General features: G+C 33.4%; 1 protein-coding gene across 1 annotated transcript; it reads left to right on the forward strand.

The window, feature by feature from the left end:
* The first annotated feature begins 1,151 nt into the window (after positions 1–1,151).
* Positions 1,152–2,019, forward strand: LOC130719343 (rop guanine nucleotide exchange factor 12-like). Its single transcript, XM_057569969.1, has 3 exons — positions 1,152–1,351; positions 1,490–1,645; positions 1,799–2,019. The coding sequence occupies exons 2-3, from the start codon at positions 1,492–1,494 to the stop codon at positions 2,017–2,019; spliced, it is 375 nt and encodes a 124-aa protein (XP_057425952.1). The 5' UTR covers positions 1,152–1,351; positions 1,490–1,491.
* Positions 2,020–19,722: the final 17,703 nt, after the last annotated feature.

A 19,722-nucleotide genomic window follows, 5' to 3' on the forward strand; every position in this document is an offset into this window, starting at 1 on the left:
GTCGATGCTCTGACCGTCATGTTTCCGTTTTTGGGGACCGGGTAGTTTTCCTACCGGTAGCTTTTGTGTGGTTTCCTATGGAGATCACAGAGAGCTGGTTGGATTTAGGGGGTCTTTTCTTAGGCCGCTGGGCCAACTTGCTCTCAGTTTTTGTAGGTTAGTGTTGCGGACACAGCATCTTTATTTTGGACTGTACATATTGCCTTCGGGCGTTACTTTTTCTGTCACCCGACACGAGGCATGTATATATAGTTGTATAGTAGTTCCTTTTATCTTTAGTTGGGGAGTTTTATTGCTTTCTGTCTTCAGTTATATTGTCGAAAAAAAATAATTCACGTTTTTCCGCTTAAAGTATTTTTCTTTTGGTTACTAAAGTGACGCCACCGAAATCGGGGTGTTACAGGAACCGTGGCAAAAGCTCAATTGCCACGGTTATAAGCGGAACCGTGGCAATAGGGATAATATTTTATTATTTATTTTGAGGGACCGTGGCAATTGAAATTTTCTGCCCAATTTTTCCTCTCCCTCCCACATTCTCCAATTTTTTTTTAGAAGAAAACCCTAAAGCTGTGCAAACCCTCTCCCTCTTACGCTCTATCCCACTCTCCAGACTCCATCGACCTGCCGACGAAGCTCTGATTTGTTCCCGTCCCTCTCCAGACTCCATGCGGCAGTGGAACGCATGTTGACGGAGAGGCGAGAGAAGAACGGAACAGAAATCGCCGCCCTCTTCCAGCAGCTGCTGAGAACAACTTCGACGGAGAACGGCGACTTTGTCGGAGTGGGGGACGAAGTTACAAGGTGCGCTGCGACTTCGATGGAAGAGAAGGTCTGGGTGAGGAAGCAAAAGCGTCGAGAGGGACTGCGACCTTGGGTGAACGGCGTGAACAGAACAGCCAAGCATCTTTTAACTGAGTTCTATTGAGTAATTTCTTACATGTCTTGGGCTTTTGGTTAATTATTTCATATTAGACAACCCTTTCACTGAGAGTTATACCTCAGCTAAGCATAACTTTGGTTAATTATTTTCCATTTTCCTCTTATCAGAATGCCAAAGAGCTTTTGAAGTCACAAGGAGCAAGAGTTCTACTGATATTTCAAAGCCTGAAGCAGTTGTGTTATCAGGCCCTGATGCGAAGTAAGATAGTAGTTATGCTGGAGTAGATTTAGGCAACCAATTTCTTTTAGGGAAAGATTATTTTAGAAGTAAGAGTGTACCATTTGAGCTGTACAAAAGGCGCACATCTGTATTTGTTCGCAGAGAAACTTTTCTAGACATTATCTGTGATGCTCTGGCTGAGTACAAGTATATGGGTCCCAACCAGAGAGAAGACTTGGCTCTAGCCTGCAGGTACCACCATTGTTTTATATCTTTATGTGGACAATATTTATCTACAGTAACCTGAATAGAAGCAAGGAAAAGAATAAGTCTCACTATCGTTGCATCATATGCTTGGATCTAATGGAATCTATTACGTTATATGATTAGATATGGTTTGCCTTGGTTTCCATTTTCATGATCAAGGAGAGATGGAACAGATAAAGGAGAGATTTGTTAAATTGCTATTGGGGGAGGATATGTCTGGTGGAGGAAAGGGTGTTTCATCAACTCTGGCACTGTCAAATGCATTCCCAAACCTTGCTGGTATGTTGACTTTTTACTTTCTTTATATGCTGCCTGCTTGAATCATGATGGATAAACATTATGATGTTACTTCCATTTTCATGAGCTCTTGATAGAAGAAATGTTTCAAATAGCTCTTGTCAGTTTCTCATTGTTTTCTTGCTGAGAATGCAGCTGCTGTTTTTGGTGAACAAAAGCGCCTAGAGCCGATGCTGCCCAAGAGGAAAGCCAGATGGAGAAAGGAAATCGATTGGCTTCTATCAGTGACAGATTATGTTGTTGTGATGGTTCCTACTCAACAAAAATCAAAAGATGGATCCAGCATGGTGGTAACCCTCCTCACTCACCCTAGTTTTCCAATGTTCCTTATTGTCCCTATGATAGTTGCTATATGATTGATCCTCATCTTTGAATGAATAGATGACAAGTGGTGGTTACCTACACCTAAGGTTTGCTAAAGTTCATTTGACTGAGGGAGCACACGCACACACTTTTGCAATATAGTATAAATAGGGGTAGGTGGGTATATTTAATGAACTTTAGAGATCATTTTATCAGGTGGTGATATAGGCTGCCGAACTTAGGTTTGGTTTGTTTTGATTATGCTTAAATGTCATTTTGGATATGTTTGATAATATACATGTTATTTGTTATTTCTTGCATGTACATGTTTTCGTTTTCTTGATAGTGAAAGTATGCTGGTAACTCATTAAAACTAAGATATGACCATCAAAATCACAACTGATATCACAGTTTGATCTGTTGTTTCAAATTTCTAATGATGATTATTATAAAAACAAGGTGATTCATACCCTTTTCGTGATCTGATTTCGGATTTGAATTTCAAATGCATGATGTGTGGCTTAACTATGTACTGGGTGTTTCACATCTTTTCTTTCTATTAATATATAATATGGTTTATTCTCAAAAAAACATATTGATAAGGCTGGGCATGAAACAACCAGCAAAGTACCAAAATACAATTTTCTGATATGTCTTATACCCTGAGTAATCAAACAAAAAGGTATATTCAACTAGCATTACCGCATTAGTATCATCAATTTTATAGGTTTAATAGGCTAATTTGTTTAATTGAGTGTGGTGTGTGTTTAGGGTTCTCATCCCTTAGCTTTGCAGTTACTTTCACTAATCTCCTTTCTGTGCGTCTCTTTTTCTTGTTTTCGGCTGCCTCAATTCATAGACATGGTCAAGGGTGTTGATTTTCTAGTCAAAGACCTCAAAGGGAGAATTAGATTTGCTTTTCCTCAAAAACCTTCTTTTTATGCAATTTTTAGGAGAGCAATCAAAGAAACATCATTTCAGACTCTTATATTAAGTTGGAATGTTAATGATTAGGAATTGTTTTGGCGTGCAAGTAGAAGACTCAATACATTAATGAAATGGAAGGAAGAAAATGATAAATGGTTCCATGCTTCAAGGGCCCAAAATCCCATCAATTAATCAAGAAAAAGTGAAAACATAATCATCCCATATCCAATTCCACTTCTAGTTAGATTATTTTGTGTGAGGCTCTCGGCAAGTATCTGATATGTCTTTGAGGGATGATCCTTTTATATTGCTATGCTGCTATTGCTTCTGCCCCTCTATATTGCTATGTATTTTGAGTTTCTCTTGGATGGGTGCTGTTTCATAGCTTGACCCGAGGAGACTGGGATTTCTATGTTGTTGTGCAGCATTTGGCTAGGCCAAATTTGGCTTCTCTTGTTGCGTTTTTCTTCTTTGTTGCGTTTTTCTTCTTTAGTTGTTCTTTTATTTTTAGACTAGCTAGTTTTCCTTCAAAACTGTGCTAGTGCAGTTCTTGTACTCTGTTTTTGCTATTTTAGTAAATCACATATGTAGTTAGCTGATTGCTTAATTAACCATTGATTAGTTAGATCTATTACTGTTTTATCTTCATTACTATTTGATAACAGCTATGAATATGTACAAGAGCTGATTGTAGTAACTCGAATCTGACTTCAATTATTGCTTTTGGCTTTGTTTGATTAGATTTATTTGAAGTTGTAGATCGAAGAGCCAAACTGGTTGCCACTGACTTAGAGGACTAGTCTGATTCTAAATCTCCAGGTCTGACTCTTTCCTCTACACCCTATATTTTTCAGCAGTTAACTCATAGTGAATACTTTATCTGTAATTGGGCCCGTGTTTATTGTTGTAAAGCTATGCTTTCAATATGATCAAAAGATTAAACTTTCAAAGGGTAAATACCTGGTGATAGTCCTTACACCTACATTGACTAAATTCTTAAATTTTCCTAATTTTAGTGTGACTCTAAATTTTGTTACTTTTACCATCATTTTGCAGTACTTCTCTGATTTTCAATTTGCCTTCTACGATGAGGATCAACTGAATGAAATTAAAGAAGAGTGAGCTACTTATGCGTTAAAGAATTTTGCATAGTGTGGACTGCTATGCTTTGGTGATTTCAAGTAGTGGGGGTGTTTGGGGATGTTGTCAAGCTGCTGTTTTTTCGTCGATAAAAGAGGCTGATGATGAGTCAATCTCATTGTTGTTTTTTGTTGTTCAAGCTGCATGTTTTGTCATTGTTAATTCATGCTTTTAACTTATGTAGCTTGCTTGTTTAATTTCTTGAGAGAGTATGTTCTCAACAATTAGTATTGGTTTATTATTGTTATGTTATTTGAGTAATTCTCTTGGCTTTAATATGTGAATGTTGTTCTCAACATGAGATTTTATGTAATTTATTTTTCTTGAGAAAATGGACTGCAATTTATGCACAGACCAGGTTAAAATAAAAAAAGAAAAAAATCTAGCTGTATTGCAACGGTTAAAAAACTGCGGCAATAGAAGCCATATATTGCCACGGTTACACGCTTGACCGTGGCAATATGTGGACTCTATTGCCACGGTTAAGTGCGTAACCGTGACAATATGTGGACCCTATTGCCACGGTTACCCTTTACGAACTGTGGTCATAGGCGAATCAATTGCCACGGTTCGCCCTTGAACCGTGGCAATTGAGCAATTGCCACGCAGGCTATCGCCACGGTTAAACCGTGGCAAAAGGGCGTGCGGAACCGTGGCGAAAAGCCTTTTCTGTAGTAGTGATTGTGTTTCTACCATGTATTTCCAAACAAATTAAATTAATGATAGCATATATTTTTCTGTTATCTTAGTTATTTAGCTTTCTATATATCTTAGTTGACTCTCATCTTGAACCCTCCACGTGAGTTTAGGGGTGGTGTTGCTTTATTGAACTGCAATAGTGAAGTTGATGTGGTTATGAATGAATCTTATGATTTTGTGTTCACCAAAGCTTTGAGGATGGTGTATTAGCCGGAAGAAAATTGAAACCACACGGGTAAGAAACATTAATACTTTTTTTTGGTACATTGGAAATATAAATTGCACTTTTCAAGAATTGATCCCTGAACCTCCTTCTACCCAATCTATATGTTATCGGCTCCTACCACTTGCAGTTATCCTAGGAAGACAGAAACATTAATACTTATCAATCAATCAATATATATTAGAAAAGAAGAACTTCCATAGTAACGTGTCAGCACCAGATTAATTCGTAGTGACGTGTCAGCACCAGATTAATTCTCATAAAAATTATTCCACGTGCCAATTTGTTAGAGGGTATAATTTTCAATTGATATATGTTTTAATATTCAGGATTTTATGAGTTTTTATTGTGATTTGCTAGATTTTTATAGTTTTTATCTATCTCTATTTAGTACCTTTTTAAATTTTAGATTTGATTAGGATTTAGATTGTTTATTTCTTAATTTTATATTAATTGATATGTTTTAATTTTATATTCTAAACTAATTGATTGATCTTATTTTAAAAGATTTGATGTTTTAAATTGTTTTTAGAGTATATTAATTAATTTTTATTGAATTTTCGGATTTTTAATTAATTCGGGATTTTATGAGTTTTTATTGTGATTTGCTAGATTTTAGTAGTTTTTATCTATCTTTATTTAGTACCTTTGTAAATTTTAGATTTGATTAGGATTTAGGTTGTTTATTTCTTAATTTATCTTATTATTTATTTAATTTTACTTCCGGGAAATCTTTTATTTTATTTTATATTTATTTATAGAGTATGATAATTATTTTTATTGAATTTTCAGATTTTTAATTAATGCAGGATTTTAAGAGTTTTTATTGTGATTTGCTAGATTTTGGTAGTTTTAATCTATCTTAATTTATTATTTATTTAATTTTAATTTCAGGAAATATTTTATTTTATTTTTGAGTTATCTTTAGAGTATAAATTAATTTTTATGGTATTTTTATTGAATTTTCATATTTTTATTTAATTCAGGATTTTATGAGTTTTTATTGTGATTTGCTAGATTTTGGTAGTTTTTATCTATCTTTATTTAGTACATTTTTAAAGTTTAGATTTGATTAGGATTTATGTTGTTTATTTCTTGATTTTATCTTAATTTATCTTATTATGTATTTAATGCTAATTCTAAGAAAACGGAGTTGATTTGGTGCTGAGGGTCCCACAAAGCTACCATAGACACGCAGGGATTTGATAGCTGCTATTTCTACCTCTGCCACATGTCACTATCAGAACAGAGGTATGCCATAAGATAATGTTAAGTGAAGTAGAGTTTATCATGTTGTGATTGATGGTTTGTGTCATTTCAGTTTATCCTTTGTTTGTAATTTAATAATGGATTCTTAAATTTCACATATTTTGTGTGTTTCGATCCAAAAGTTTACAAATTTTTGCATATGCAAGGGACCCTTCAACGAATTATCATTGAAGACGTAATGTTTTGATTCTGATGTAATGTTTTTTCTATTGTTCTCCTTCCGCTTTCGTATTTTTTTAAACCAGATTTTGGTATAGTTTGTAGAAATTCATGCGTGTGAAGCCATTCTAAACCAGATTTTGGTATAATTTGTAGAAATTCACGAAACTTAGGATATCCTTAATTTATATTCAGTAACAACAAAATAGTGTTTTTAGCATATCGAATTTGTATAAACCTATATATTGATTCATGACCCAAACACGAGAAAAATTCGCCGTGCAACGCACGGGAAAAAAACACTAGTATATTAGAAAAGAAAAACTTTCATCAGACTGATTTAGTGACGTGTCACTCTCACGTTAATTCTTAGTGACGTGTCATTCTCATAAAAAAAAATTCCACGTGTCATTCTTAGGTTAATTCTCATAAAAAATACATTTTTAAATTTTAGATTTGATTAGGATTTATTTTTGTTTATTTCTTGATTTTCTCTTAATTTATTTTAGATTTATTTTTAGAGTATTAATTAATTTTTATGGCATTTTTATTTAATTTTTGGATTTTTAATTAATTCAGGATTTTATGATTTTTTATTGTGATTTGCAAGATTTTGATAGTTTTTATCAATATTTATTTAATACCTTTTTAAATTTTAGATTTGATTAGGATTTAAGTTTTTCATTTCATGATTTTATCTTAATTTATCTTATTATTAATTTTTAGAGTATTAATGAATTTTTTTGGTATTTTTAATTAATTCAGGATTTTATGAGTTTTTATTGTGATTTGCTAGATTTTTGTAGTTTTTATCTATCTTTATTTATTTAGTTTAGATTTGTTTCTCTATTTTGTAATAGTATCTATTTAAATAGAGATAGGTTTAGATAGATTTAGTTTCTTTTTATTTCTTTGTTAGATTAATAATAAACTAAATCTTAATAGATATTCAACAGAGTCCTTATATGTATTTGACTTCTCTGCATTTTTCGGACTTTTGGGTTAAATGAGATTTGTGATTTTTTCTCCTTAATTTGTAGGTTGAAGAAAGTATTCGTAATGACGGGGTTAATCCCATCGCAGAGCGGTGTGATTACCTTTAAGACTCACGATATTGTTCAGGTTGGTGCTACGATCTATGATGAAAAAACTGATGTATGAATTCTCATATTTCTGAATTAATTAATATGATATCTATTGAGTTTCTTTTTTATATCAGATGTAGTGTCATGTCCTTTTAATTGCTTAAGGGGTGGTTTTTCTCAAATCCCTCTCTTCAACTCTCTCTCATTCTTCTTTCCTGAATTCTCCTTCTTCCCCATCTCTCGGAATGAGGGATAAATTGATTGAAGAGGTAAGCTAACATAGAAATAGAAACTGTTTTGTGTTTTTAATTTTTGATATGTTATTTGAATTGTGATCATTGTTATTGTTGACCCTTTCTTTTCTTGGATTTGTCTTCTCTATAATGTGGACTGCACTCTAGAATTTAATAGCTTTAGTGTTTGTTACTGTACACATATATGCATGTAGTTTTGTTGTTTAATCAACAGTGATATAATTCTCTGTCATAGTTCCATCTAAAGTTGCAGACTTCACTTTGTTATAGCTAACCCTATTTTATTAATTATAGCATTGTATTGAATGTTGTTTTTAATAAAATATATACAAATTGAATAATTATAAATAGTTAGTGTATATTTTTTTAGAAGAAAAAAATTGTATATTGGAAAACACAAAATGTCGTTTGAATTAATTTTTTGAATAGGTAAGTGGATTTAAATTTAAGGCATTTATAAAAAAAAAACACATGTTGACAAAAAATATGAAGAAAAATACAACAAGTTATCCAAGCCCGTAAGTAACAAAAAAAAAGTTGTTCAGCCCGTGAAAAACAAACCACCAGTCCACAAGCACCTTTCATAAGTTCTAAACCCTAAAGTTACATATTTCATTTAGAGTATTAATTTTTATCATATTTTTATTGAATTTTCGGATTTTAATTTAATTTAGGATTTTATGAGTTTTTATTGTGATTTGCTAGATTTTGGTAGTTTTTATCTATCTTTAATTAGTATCCTTTTAAATTTTAGATTTGATTAGGATTTAGGTTGTTTATTTCTTGATTTTATCTCGGGTCTTTTATTTTATTTTTGATTTATTTTGAGAGTATTAATTATTTTTATGGTGTCTTTATTGAATTTTTGGATTTTTATTTAATTCATGATTTTATAAGTTTTTATTGTGATTTGTTAGATTTTGATAGTTTGTATCTATATTTAATTAGTACCTTTTTAAATTTTAGATTTGATTAAGATTTATGTTGTTTATTTATTGATTTTTTCTTAATTTGTCTTATTTTTATTTAATGTTAATACCAGGAAAAGGAGTTGATCTGGTACTGAGGGTCCACAGAGCTATCATGGACACGCAGAGATTTGATGGTTGCTAGGTGAATTTGGCAGAGTTTCTCATTAGCTGCGAACTACGGTTATTTCTATATTGTTTCCATTTATCATCTAAGAGAAGTGTGTTTACTTAAATTTTCAAACTCATGTAAAGATATAACAGAAAGAGAAATTAATTAGGGACTGCTAGGTTAGTTAGATGTTATTATAGTAGTTACTTAGTACTATGACGAGATGAGCTATAAATAGAGGGAAATCAAATTAGAGGGACGCATTATGTTAGCATTATATATCTCTCATTAAATATGTCCTTTATATTTGAAAATATTGCTAAAGTATTGTATTAAACATGTCTTACGCACAAGAGAAAGTTCTTCGTGCAATGTACGGATAAAAAGTGATTGTTTGAACTCATAGGTCGAAATCTAATTCCTATGAGTTCAAAAAAATGAGTTGTAAATAAAAAATCAATATGATGTCATTACTTTTTTCATAACTTTTTGAAAGTTTTAAAAGGAAATAAATATAAAGGCATGATAATTTGATGATTAAAATGTGTCGTGTGAAAATTAGAAAACATTAATACATATATAGTGTATTTTTGTTATAGTATAGGGTTAAGAGTCCCCACATGGATGAACATTTTACATGAAAATTCATGTAAAATTAACAGAAAAATAAACTTTGATAAGATGTCACTATTTTACAATGTAACTCATATTAAACATGTTCTACATAACAATATAATCTATTTTTATTTTATTTTGTTCAAATTACAGGGAAAAACCGCCTACGGGAAAGAATATTTTAGCATGGAAATGCTTTAATGTCAAACATAGTTAGAAAATAAAATTTCATATATGATTTAAGTAAATAGTTCATAGTTTTTCTAATGATTTTAAGAGTAAATGTACATAAAAATCATATGAGATTTCACGAGGTCTGTGGTATTTCATTTGTGTTGTGGAGTTGTTTTATTAAATGGTTATCTTTTTAGTTTCTTAATTCCATCAGGTAATTATGAATGTATTAAGGGGTGGAATCACATTGTGGTAATAGGGATAATCGTCACCTGTAGACAGAAAATTGTTACTTGATATACTATAAAAGATAATAAACTCCCTATATATTTCGGCCTTTCTCCCTTAGAAGACAAACTTCAAGTAGACTAATCAATATATATCTCTTACACATTTTATTATTATATGCAACAAAAGTAGTACTAACAAACTACTAATAAAAAAGTCTGATATATTTCATAAATTTTGTAGGTACCCTGCAATGATGGCTCTAATATGTGTTCTGACTGCTTTATTGGTGATTCCTTATATCTATGATTTGTGCTATTGTCTTCATGTTCATGAAGAATGTGAAACGATTTTCATGTTGATATGAATCAAGCTTAGGTTATTTTACTATGTGAAAACGGAACCCACATAATCACGTTCATAAAGAATTTTTTCTCTTTTTTTCACTATAGCTATTGTTTATTAGCCATCATTAAACCATCCCCTGATATGTTTTGCAGAATTTGAGATTTGGCTAAGCAATCTTTTTATTAGTTATTCAATTGTACGAATTTCAATATATTTTTTTATACATCGGAAAGATAAATTGCACCAGTTAGGAACCGATCCCCGGACCTCCCCCTACCCAACTCATATGCCCCATAGCTCCTACCACTTGAGTTATCCTATGGGGATACGAATTTCAATCTATGCAACAAGAGTCTCAATTTAAGACTTTTTGTCCACTTTGCTCATCATTTCAGACTCTTCTATTTCATTTGTTGTTTATTATATTTTTAATAACCAAGGTATTGATTGATGTATCAAATACAATAAACATATTCCCCGTGTTGTATGGGTAAAAAACACTAGAGTTTATAGGTTACTACCTATAAGGTTTGGTGTACATTTATGGAGGGTGAAAGGATATTACTCCAGCAAATCAACCATTATTAATGTGATATTAATGTGATTGCAGCCATTATTAATTTTAAAATCTTATTTTTAACTATAGAGATTTATTTATGTATATGCACATGAGATTTTGTTTTATATAAAAACTATCATTGTAAAATCTTCTTTTTAACTGTTGAGATTTCTTTATGTATATGTAACGTGAGATTTTGTAAAACCCCAAGGATTTCTCTATACAGTTAACTTTTTTATTTCTCTGATAAATGAGAATCCATTTAGTAAGATGATTTACATCTAAGACTCCTGTGAAACCTAAAAGTTGTTGTTGTTTGTATTTGCGTATAATTTTCAATTGGTATGTTTTAATTTTAAACTACTATAATGCTACCTACGTGAGATTTTGTTTTATATATAAGGTACCATTATACTTTTTTTTATACAATCATTATATTCTAAACTAATTGATTGATATTATTTTAATAGAAAAAATTTAATATAATTAATTTTAGTATTGTTTTCAAAATTGTGAGTGTATATTGAAATATGTATGTAACTATAATAATTTGATAGTAAGAAAAGTACTATGAATAAAAAATATTAATACATATGTACTATAAATTTATGACCTAAATTTATTAGTGCAAACAAATTAGAGTTACGAGATCTCACGAGGAGGAACATTTTACATGAAAAATGAAAATTTGTACGAGTTAAAAGAATTTAAAATTCATTTTTCTATAACTTCAGTGTATTTTTAATAATTTAAACAATACTTATATATTTATGTATTATTACATATCTAAAACAAAAAAGCATTACCTTTTATGCAACACGAGTATACATCTTCACAAACAAAATTCAGTACATATGTAAAACTTAAAGCTTTTGGCTTATTAACTTATGTGTTTTTCAAAATCTTTATATTAGTTAATTCAGTGTATGCTTACAAAACACTAAAATTGAGTGTTTGAATTTGTGCTCTTTAAATATCCACATCTTTATTATGATTGTTCTTACATTCTTAGCATCTTAAATATCTTATAATTTAAAATATTAATCGATGTATCAAATATAATAGACAAATTCCCCGTGCAACGCGCGGGTAAAAACCACTAGTGTATCATATATCATTTAACCAATTATATTCTACACCCTTCTTAGTTTTTGGCTACGTTTGTATTTCCTTTATTCAAAACCATAGCCCATGTAAAGCTTTTGCAGTTTGAAACTATGTATTCATATCAATGCATCATAAATTATGTTTAAATTACAAAACTATGCATTGACTACAAAACTAATTTGGCCTTCCATCTATTTTCCGGCTCAGATTACTTATTACACGATACTGCTCTTAGAATTCATTTATGAGCAAATAATCTTTGAATCTTCAGCAAATGTAAAACTCCACACTCCACAATACCAACATAGTTGAAGGAGAAAATTCTTTACATATGAGGTAAACCAACTACCCAATACAGAACAACCAACACATTTGATCTTCTAACATCTTCTCTTTTGTAACTCTAGTACTGCCTACAATGAGGGCTTTTCCTATCCATGTAACTTGTTTACAATGACATTCAAATGGTATAAAAACTTGTTTGCTTCACTCTCTTGTTTCTAATGGGAATATTTCAGGGACTTGCTACATATAAACTTAAAAAAGGAAAATTAGCTCTCAGAATGTGCACTTTCTTACCCCCGGTGTGGCAGATCATTTGGTAAGAGAAAAAAGCTACATCTTAGTCCTCCTTAGTAAGAAAGTGCACACTACACATTATTTTCATTTATCATATGAAACCACAAGCACTTGAGGTGATGCATCCACAGAGTGCCTGTGACAGTGCCTGTGACAGAATACACAAAAACAATCTCAACCCAAACTCATTTAAAACATACTAACAGATATAAACACACTTTTTGTTTGTTGAAAATAAAATTAAGAAACCCCAACCGAATAATTATACAAAAAAACAGTAGGAGCAGTTTTTATACAAACCGGCACATTTGAGGTAAAAGAGTAGGATGCAGCAGTAGAAAGGGACAAACCTGAGGTTTGAGGATATCAAGGATTTTGCTTCGATTAAAAGACTTGCTAGTAGTAGATTTTGAGGATTCCCAGTTCTGCCGCATGCGTTAGAACAAAAATAATGGGGTTTCCAGGAAGAGATCACATGGAAGCATTCTCAGAGGTAGAACGGTGGTGAGTAAAGATTTGAATGGTGAAGGAGATATGAAGCATTTGTAGAGGCAACCATGTTAGGATACGAAGGATCATATATATATATATATATATATATATATATATATATATATATATATATATAATACATGATGTATTTTCATGTAAAAATATTTCTCCCCACAAAAGTATTAATCTCTAATCTCTCTTATTATGTGCTGTGTTACCTCTTCTCATATATCAATTCTTAGGAATGGTTCCAGGCTCCCGAAATTTAAACCATGGAGAGGACTGAGACAAGGAGACCCTCTATGCCCTTATTTGTTTGTGCTTTGTATGGAGCGTCTTTCTATGACTATACAACACCTTGTGGATGTTGGTGATTGGAAACCGGTGACAATTTCAAGGGGAGGCCCTCCAATCTCTCATCTTTTCTTTGCCGATGATGTGCTTCTTTCTTGCAATGCAACCACATCCCAAGTTAATCTCCTGGCGGGTACCATGAAATCCTTCTGTTGATAGCTCAGGGCTAAAAATAAATATGTGCAAATCCAAAGCCATAGTCTCAAAGGGCGTTAGCCCGGAAATGAGAACGGAGATCTCAAGAATTGCTCCCATCCCATTTGTTAGGGATTTGGGCAAATACTTAGGTTTTCCTCTCAAGGGGGGAGGTATGCGAAGTAAAATTTTTGACTTCCTCATTGAGAATATCCAACGGAAACTAGGTACATGGAGGAGGAGTATGCTAAACCTAGCAGGCCAGATTTGTCTTGCAAAGTCGGTTATTGCTGCCATTTCGACATACACAATTCAAATCTTTTATCTTCCTCGCATAGTCACTAATCGCATCAATAGAATGATGCGCTCCTTTATTTGGTCAAACAATGAAGGCTCAAGGGGGTGGCATCTCGTGAGTTGGGAGAAGATGTTGGGTTCCAAGGAGAGTGGTGGGCTGGCGGTGCGTGATACAAACATGGCCAACACGGCGCTTCTTGGCAAAGCGATTTGGAGCATCATTCATAAGCCTCAGAAACTATGGGTTCAGGCCCTGAAACATAAATATTTGGGCTCCTCATCTGTTTTGCAGGTTCAACCCAGGAGGACAGATTCTCATGTGTGGAAAGGTCTTTTGAAGGCGCGTGATCAAATCAGGCCAGGGTTCCAGTTCAGGTTGGGTGATGGAAACACGTCTCTGTGGTACAATGATTTGAGCGGGAGGGGAAACATGGCTGCCATGATTCCGTATGTGGACATTCACGATGTTGAGTTGAAGCTGCAGGATGTGATTGTAGCAGGGCGTTGGAATGTAATCCTTCCCGGTGATGAACTTGTCCAGCGGCTGAGATTAATAAATCCTTCTCTGATCCAAAACCTCCAGGATGCTTGGATTTGGGGAAGCAGTGACAGTGGGGTTTACTCTGCCAAGGAGGGTTATGTGTGGCTCAGGAACCGACAGAGACATGATGATTTACATGAGGACTGGCGCTGGCTCTGGCGCATGAAGATTCCGGAGCGGCTACGAATTTTCCTCTGGATGGTGATGCACGAGTCGATTCAAACAAACTCGTACCGTTTCAAGTGCACCATGGCAGCTTCGCCAAGTTGTGCTCGATGTTCCGCTGCAGAGGAAGACGTGATAAACTGTTTAAGGGATTGTCCCCATTCCAGAGAGTTGTGGCTGCGTGCGGGTTCCTTGTCTTGGCCGGGATTCTTGCGGAATGGATGTAGAGCTTGGGTCCGGAGTCAAGCGCAAGGGCAGAACGCAATCCGTTTTGTGGCGTGCCTTTGGGGAGTATGGAAATGGCGGAATAACATGATTTTTTAGGAGATTTCATGGACTGCCAATAAAGCGTGGCGTCGCCTGAGCCATGAGCACGATGAAATTGAACGGCTCTGCAATGGGAGTGATGAAACAGAGGAGGGTGTTTGGATTGCTCGAAGGTGGCAGCGGCCACCGGCAGGGAGAGTAAATCTCTGCGTTGATGGCAGTTTTGACCCAATAACCTCTCACATGGGTTATGGAGGTCTGATGTGTGACTCTGAGGGAGATTGGATTTTCGGTTTTCATGGTTTCCAAGCAGGGGGCAGCGCCTTACTGTCGGAAGCAAGGGCTCTAAAGCTTGGATTACAGATAGCTTAGGACCGAGGGTATAGAGATGTCATATGCAAGATGGATTGCAGCGAACTCCTCCGGGTGTTGGATGATTCGGAAACCTGGATCTTCTTCTTTGTTTTGCGTGAAATTCATGAGTTAAGGATGAGAAGTTGGAATTTGACTCTTAGTGCTATCAATAGAGATTGTAATCAGCCCGCGGACTGGCTAGCAAAGAAGGGTGCATCGTCTCCATCTATGGAAATCTGTGTTCTTGAAGCTCCGCCGTCGGCATTAGAGATCCTCATTTTGAGAGATCGTTTGGCTATTCCTTAGTTTTCTTTTGTTGTTGTTAGTTTTCCGATGTAGCAAAAAAAAAATTATATATTATCACCATACTTTACCCAGTTATTTGAAGAGTGCAATGAACAACACAAAATGATGCCTAAAAGATTGGAGCTTACTCTCTCATAGCCAACCTTACAATTGTCATTCGCAAGTCACCACTATACATGTAGCTTACAATCTTCAGAGAAGGTATCAGAACCAAAAATTCCAAGTATAAACGGCCATGAGACAACACAAATGTAGTATTTCTAGAGACCAAGCCAGAAATAGGCATCGAAGAAGCAAAGTAAATCAGATTTAGGAAACCCAGAAGACATTATGGCAGCATTAAATCCTCCCTTCTTGCCCCCCATCCAATCCATCACATTACCTGTTAAAGTAATGTATGTAATAATGAATATACCTGCAGATATATGACTATATGGGTGAGAGACCCCTATTAATGTTGATCATCATAGTTCTAATAACATCTTAAAAGTGATGCCATCCTAAAACATAGAGATCCTTCCAAAGAGTAACTACAAATTTTTATTCGAAGCATGAAAGTACACCTCGTGGGAGCCATTTTTTACAGAGATAGGCAAAGCCTAAACATGTAAATGAAGACTTGCCAATTTGAAGATAATTAAGAGGTGTGGAAAGATAAAAGCTAAAAATTCTTTCTAAGACCACATGTACCCCAGGATCATATGACTTTTAATATGTAAAGGAGATTTTAACAGAAATCATTCATGGATATATCATTATGTAGGAAAAAAAAAGACTAACGAAATAGAGGATACTGCTCTTAGAATTTCATTTATAAGCCAACCGGAACTTGATGCCACTGCTGCTCTAATACCGATGCCAACAATGTAAAACTGACTACAAATCATAAATAAATAAATAAATAAATAAGAGTAAGAACAGTAACAGCTTGAAATGAAAACTAAAACATGATAGCTTAAACATTTAACTAAACACACTTGTCTTGCATAAATGGAAAAATATAGCAACAACCTCAACTAATGAGAAACTTCATCCACACCAATTCACCAGGAATATAAAACAAAGAACCAAGAAGAATACTAAAAAGCCATTGAGTACAACTCACCATTATAATGAGAATTCACACAATAATTGTAGCGAATTAAGTGAACATAGGTCTTTTTAGGCTTTGATATGTCTTCAAGCTTCACATCTTCTTGGTCCTGGAACTTGATATCATTCAAGAAATAAAGCCAACATTTATTTTTAGAACTTTGAAGTGTTATAGCTGCAATAGTTTGGATTCTGGCCTTTGTTCTTTGTCATTTCATATGCTATCTGCAATAATAATAGTTTAAAAGGTTGATAATAATAGTTGATTACATAACAGATATATAAAATAAAAAAGATCAACATCCATCATATGTGCAGTACCTGCAAACAAATTCCTTCATTCAAACTGTGAACACCCAATTTTTTTTCCTACATTTAATAAAATTAATTTAATATAATTTATATAACATAAAGTGTAAAAAAACAGTAATCAAAATTATAATAATAATTGTTAATTAAGATTTTCAGAATTTTGAATAATTATTATTTAGTAAATACAAAAATAAATAATAAATACCAAAAGTAAATTAGATTATTTTAGGTGGGCTTTTCTTCCTCTGCAAGAATGGTGAGAAATGATTCTCAAGAATATTCTAGGAGTGGTGAGCCAAAAAACCCTAGACATGCAACTATATATAGAGGGGGTAGTTTTGGTGGTGAGATGATGTTCAGAGAGAGGCATAAACAGAGTGATCACTTTTGCAATACATACAACATTTTCTTTGACTCATCCTTGGATAAGAACCTTCTTTGTTTGAGTTTGAAGTCGTTACCTTGCGGCCGGAAGAAATCGAAGAATTTCTTGGGAACCCTCGACTGGATGAATATTTTAAATTGAATAATTAAGTCATAATTTGTTAGTTGATTATATCATTAACCATTTCTTTTCTTTATTTTATTTGTATGAAACTTTCTTCTCTTTCGACAGCAGTTTCATTAGTCATTGTTCTTTTCCAGACATTTCTAATTCGTAGTTTCATTCGAAAACACTTTGCTTCGAACATAGGGGTTGCTATGTCAGTCTCTACTTTATAAAATAGAGTTATCTCTTGGTAGTCGAGTCCTCTCCTTTGCTTTATGAATTTTTTTTTTAAGTTTCTCTAAGTAATTACACAAGAGTTCTTCTAAATTATGGCCAATACCAGGTATATAAGCAGTGATTTCAAATCCAGAGGTTTCTCCTGCACTTTTTTTTATAAGTTTGGTATGCGCAGAAAGTGTTGGGACAGGGGGCTACTACAGGCCGAGTCATCAGGAAGATGCTACAGCGCTTGTCCACCGGTGTGAAAAATGTCAAAGGCAGGCCAACCTCCAACATCAACCATCAACCCCACTTAGCCCTATCCTAAGTCCGTGGATTGTAGTTCCATCTTTGAACTGCAACTCTAAAACATAAGAGTGTGAGAGTGAGAGTGAATCACCAGTAGCAAATCGTCATGTGGTGATTGAAAAGGTTTGGCTCCTCTTTGTTAGATAACATGTTATTACTAATACCTGTTATTGACAAAGCTCTGTTTAATATATCTACTTGTTCTAATGTGATCTGTTTGTCATTGAAAGGAAAATTAATTTTCTTCCCCTCTATCGTGAATTATTTGAATGCTGGATTCCAAATCTAATGGTCTCCCTTTATTTTATCGTTGCCTTCTGTGTGAACCTAGAAAACTAATGGTTTTTTTTAATTATTAAAAAGGACTTTGGCATGATTAAAAAGATTTGGTACTGTGAATGTCAATTTTTACCATGTTTCCGTGGACTTCTTGCTCTGGTACAGGACGCGTTTTACTTTCTTTCCAACATAGGATTGTTGGAAAGAGTCAATCGTTTGAGCCTCATTAAAACCTCTCTAGGTAAAACCCATTAGGAAAAAACCTAGAGTAGGAAAAAGAGTACAACAAACTATAAAGAGCAATTGAACAATACATCATGCCATACCATTAAATCCACCCAAAAAAATTGAACAAGAAAAAGCAAACAGCCTGTATTCAACCCATTTTTATGTCACAAAATATCACCTAAAGTAACCAATGCCCCACATTCAAACTCCCCATTCAAAGGCCAATCCAGAAACAAAATCATTCCAAGCTATTCACACATAGAATGCACCAGAACTACCAGCACAAAAACACTTAGCCACTGCCACTGCCAAACTTAAAGATTGATTTGATAGAACAATATAAAACTATAGACAAGAGTTGGGTTGCTTTTGCATGATTTTCAAGTTTTCATGAAGGTGTTGTTCTCATGGAGGTTTCAATATTAATAAAGTTCATCTTTTTGCTGTAAAAAAAAAAAAACTATACAAGTCAATCCCAGTTAAATATAAACATAACCATTGATATTGTGTTTATTTAGAGCAAAATATTATCTTTTTTATTCATGTTGTTAGTGACTTCAGAGATAACACACTATGGATTCAAAATTCGAATCTATCCCCAGAATCAAAAGCTTGAAAGATAGTTGTCAGAATACTACGACTATGGAGGGTCCCTAACGCAAAGTAGCCTGATCAACCTGACTTTATCGACATGCTCCTCATGAATGCTAAGGTTTGTTTGAGAAAATTCATATTTATTTTGAAAATCAATATTTTTGTAATTAGATATCAATTTTAAACCAATATCGGGAATAAAAATTTTATTTACTAAATAGATAAAAAAATTATTGTGCATCATTGATTTTTTTGAAATTTATAGAAATTAAAAAATATTTTTATTTTAGACCCAAACCCTAACAAAATTTTTTACTATTTATAATTGAAATTGATAACGGGTATGCTATTTACTACAGTTGTAATATGCATTGCGAATACAGTAAATTGATACCAAATTTGAAAAAACATAACTTCGTGAAAAATGAAAAATAACTCAGATATGTTATTTATTATAGTTGTAAGGACAACGAAGATCAAGCAAAAGAGCATGTGGACAAGGTAAAACAATATTATGATTGTCGTTATATTTCTCCGTGTGAGGCAGCTTGAAGAACGTTTGCCTTTACCATATACAAACGATGACCGTCGGTGCAAAAACTAAATTTTTTTCTTCCAAATGAATATTTGGTATATTATAATGATGATGAAGACTTTGGAGATGTTATTGAAAAGAGTGGTAAAAAATCCACAATGTTTATAGCTTGGTTTGCATCTAATGAGAAATACCGGGACGAGCGGAATCGAACATAAGCTGAATTTTTCAGTAGATTTGTTTATCATAAAAAAGATAGAATCTGAAAACCAAGAAATAGAGGTTTTAAAATTGGCAGACTACAATATATCCCTCCAGGCATCGAAGAATTATATTACATA

Source organism: Lotus japonicus, chromosome 5, assembly GCF_012489685.1.
Source record: "Lotus japonicus ecotype B-129 chromosome 5, LjGifu_v1.2".
NCBI lineage: Eukaryota > Viridiplantae > Streptophyta > Magnoliopsida > Fabales > Fabaceae > Lotus > Lotus japonicus.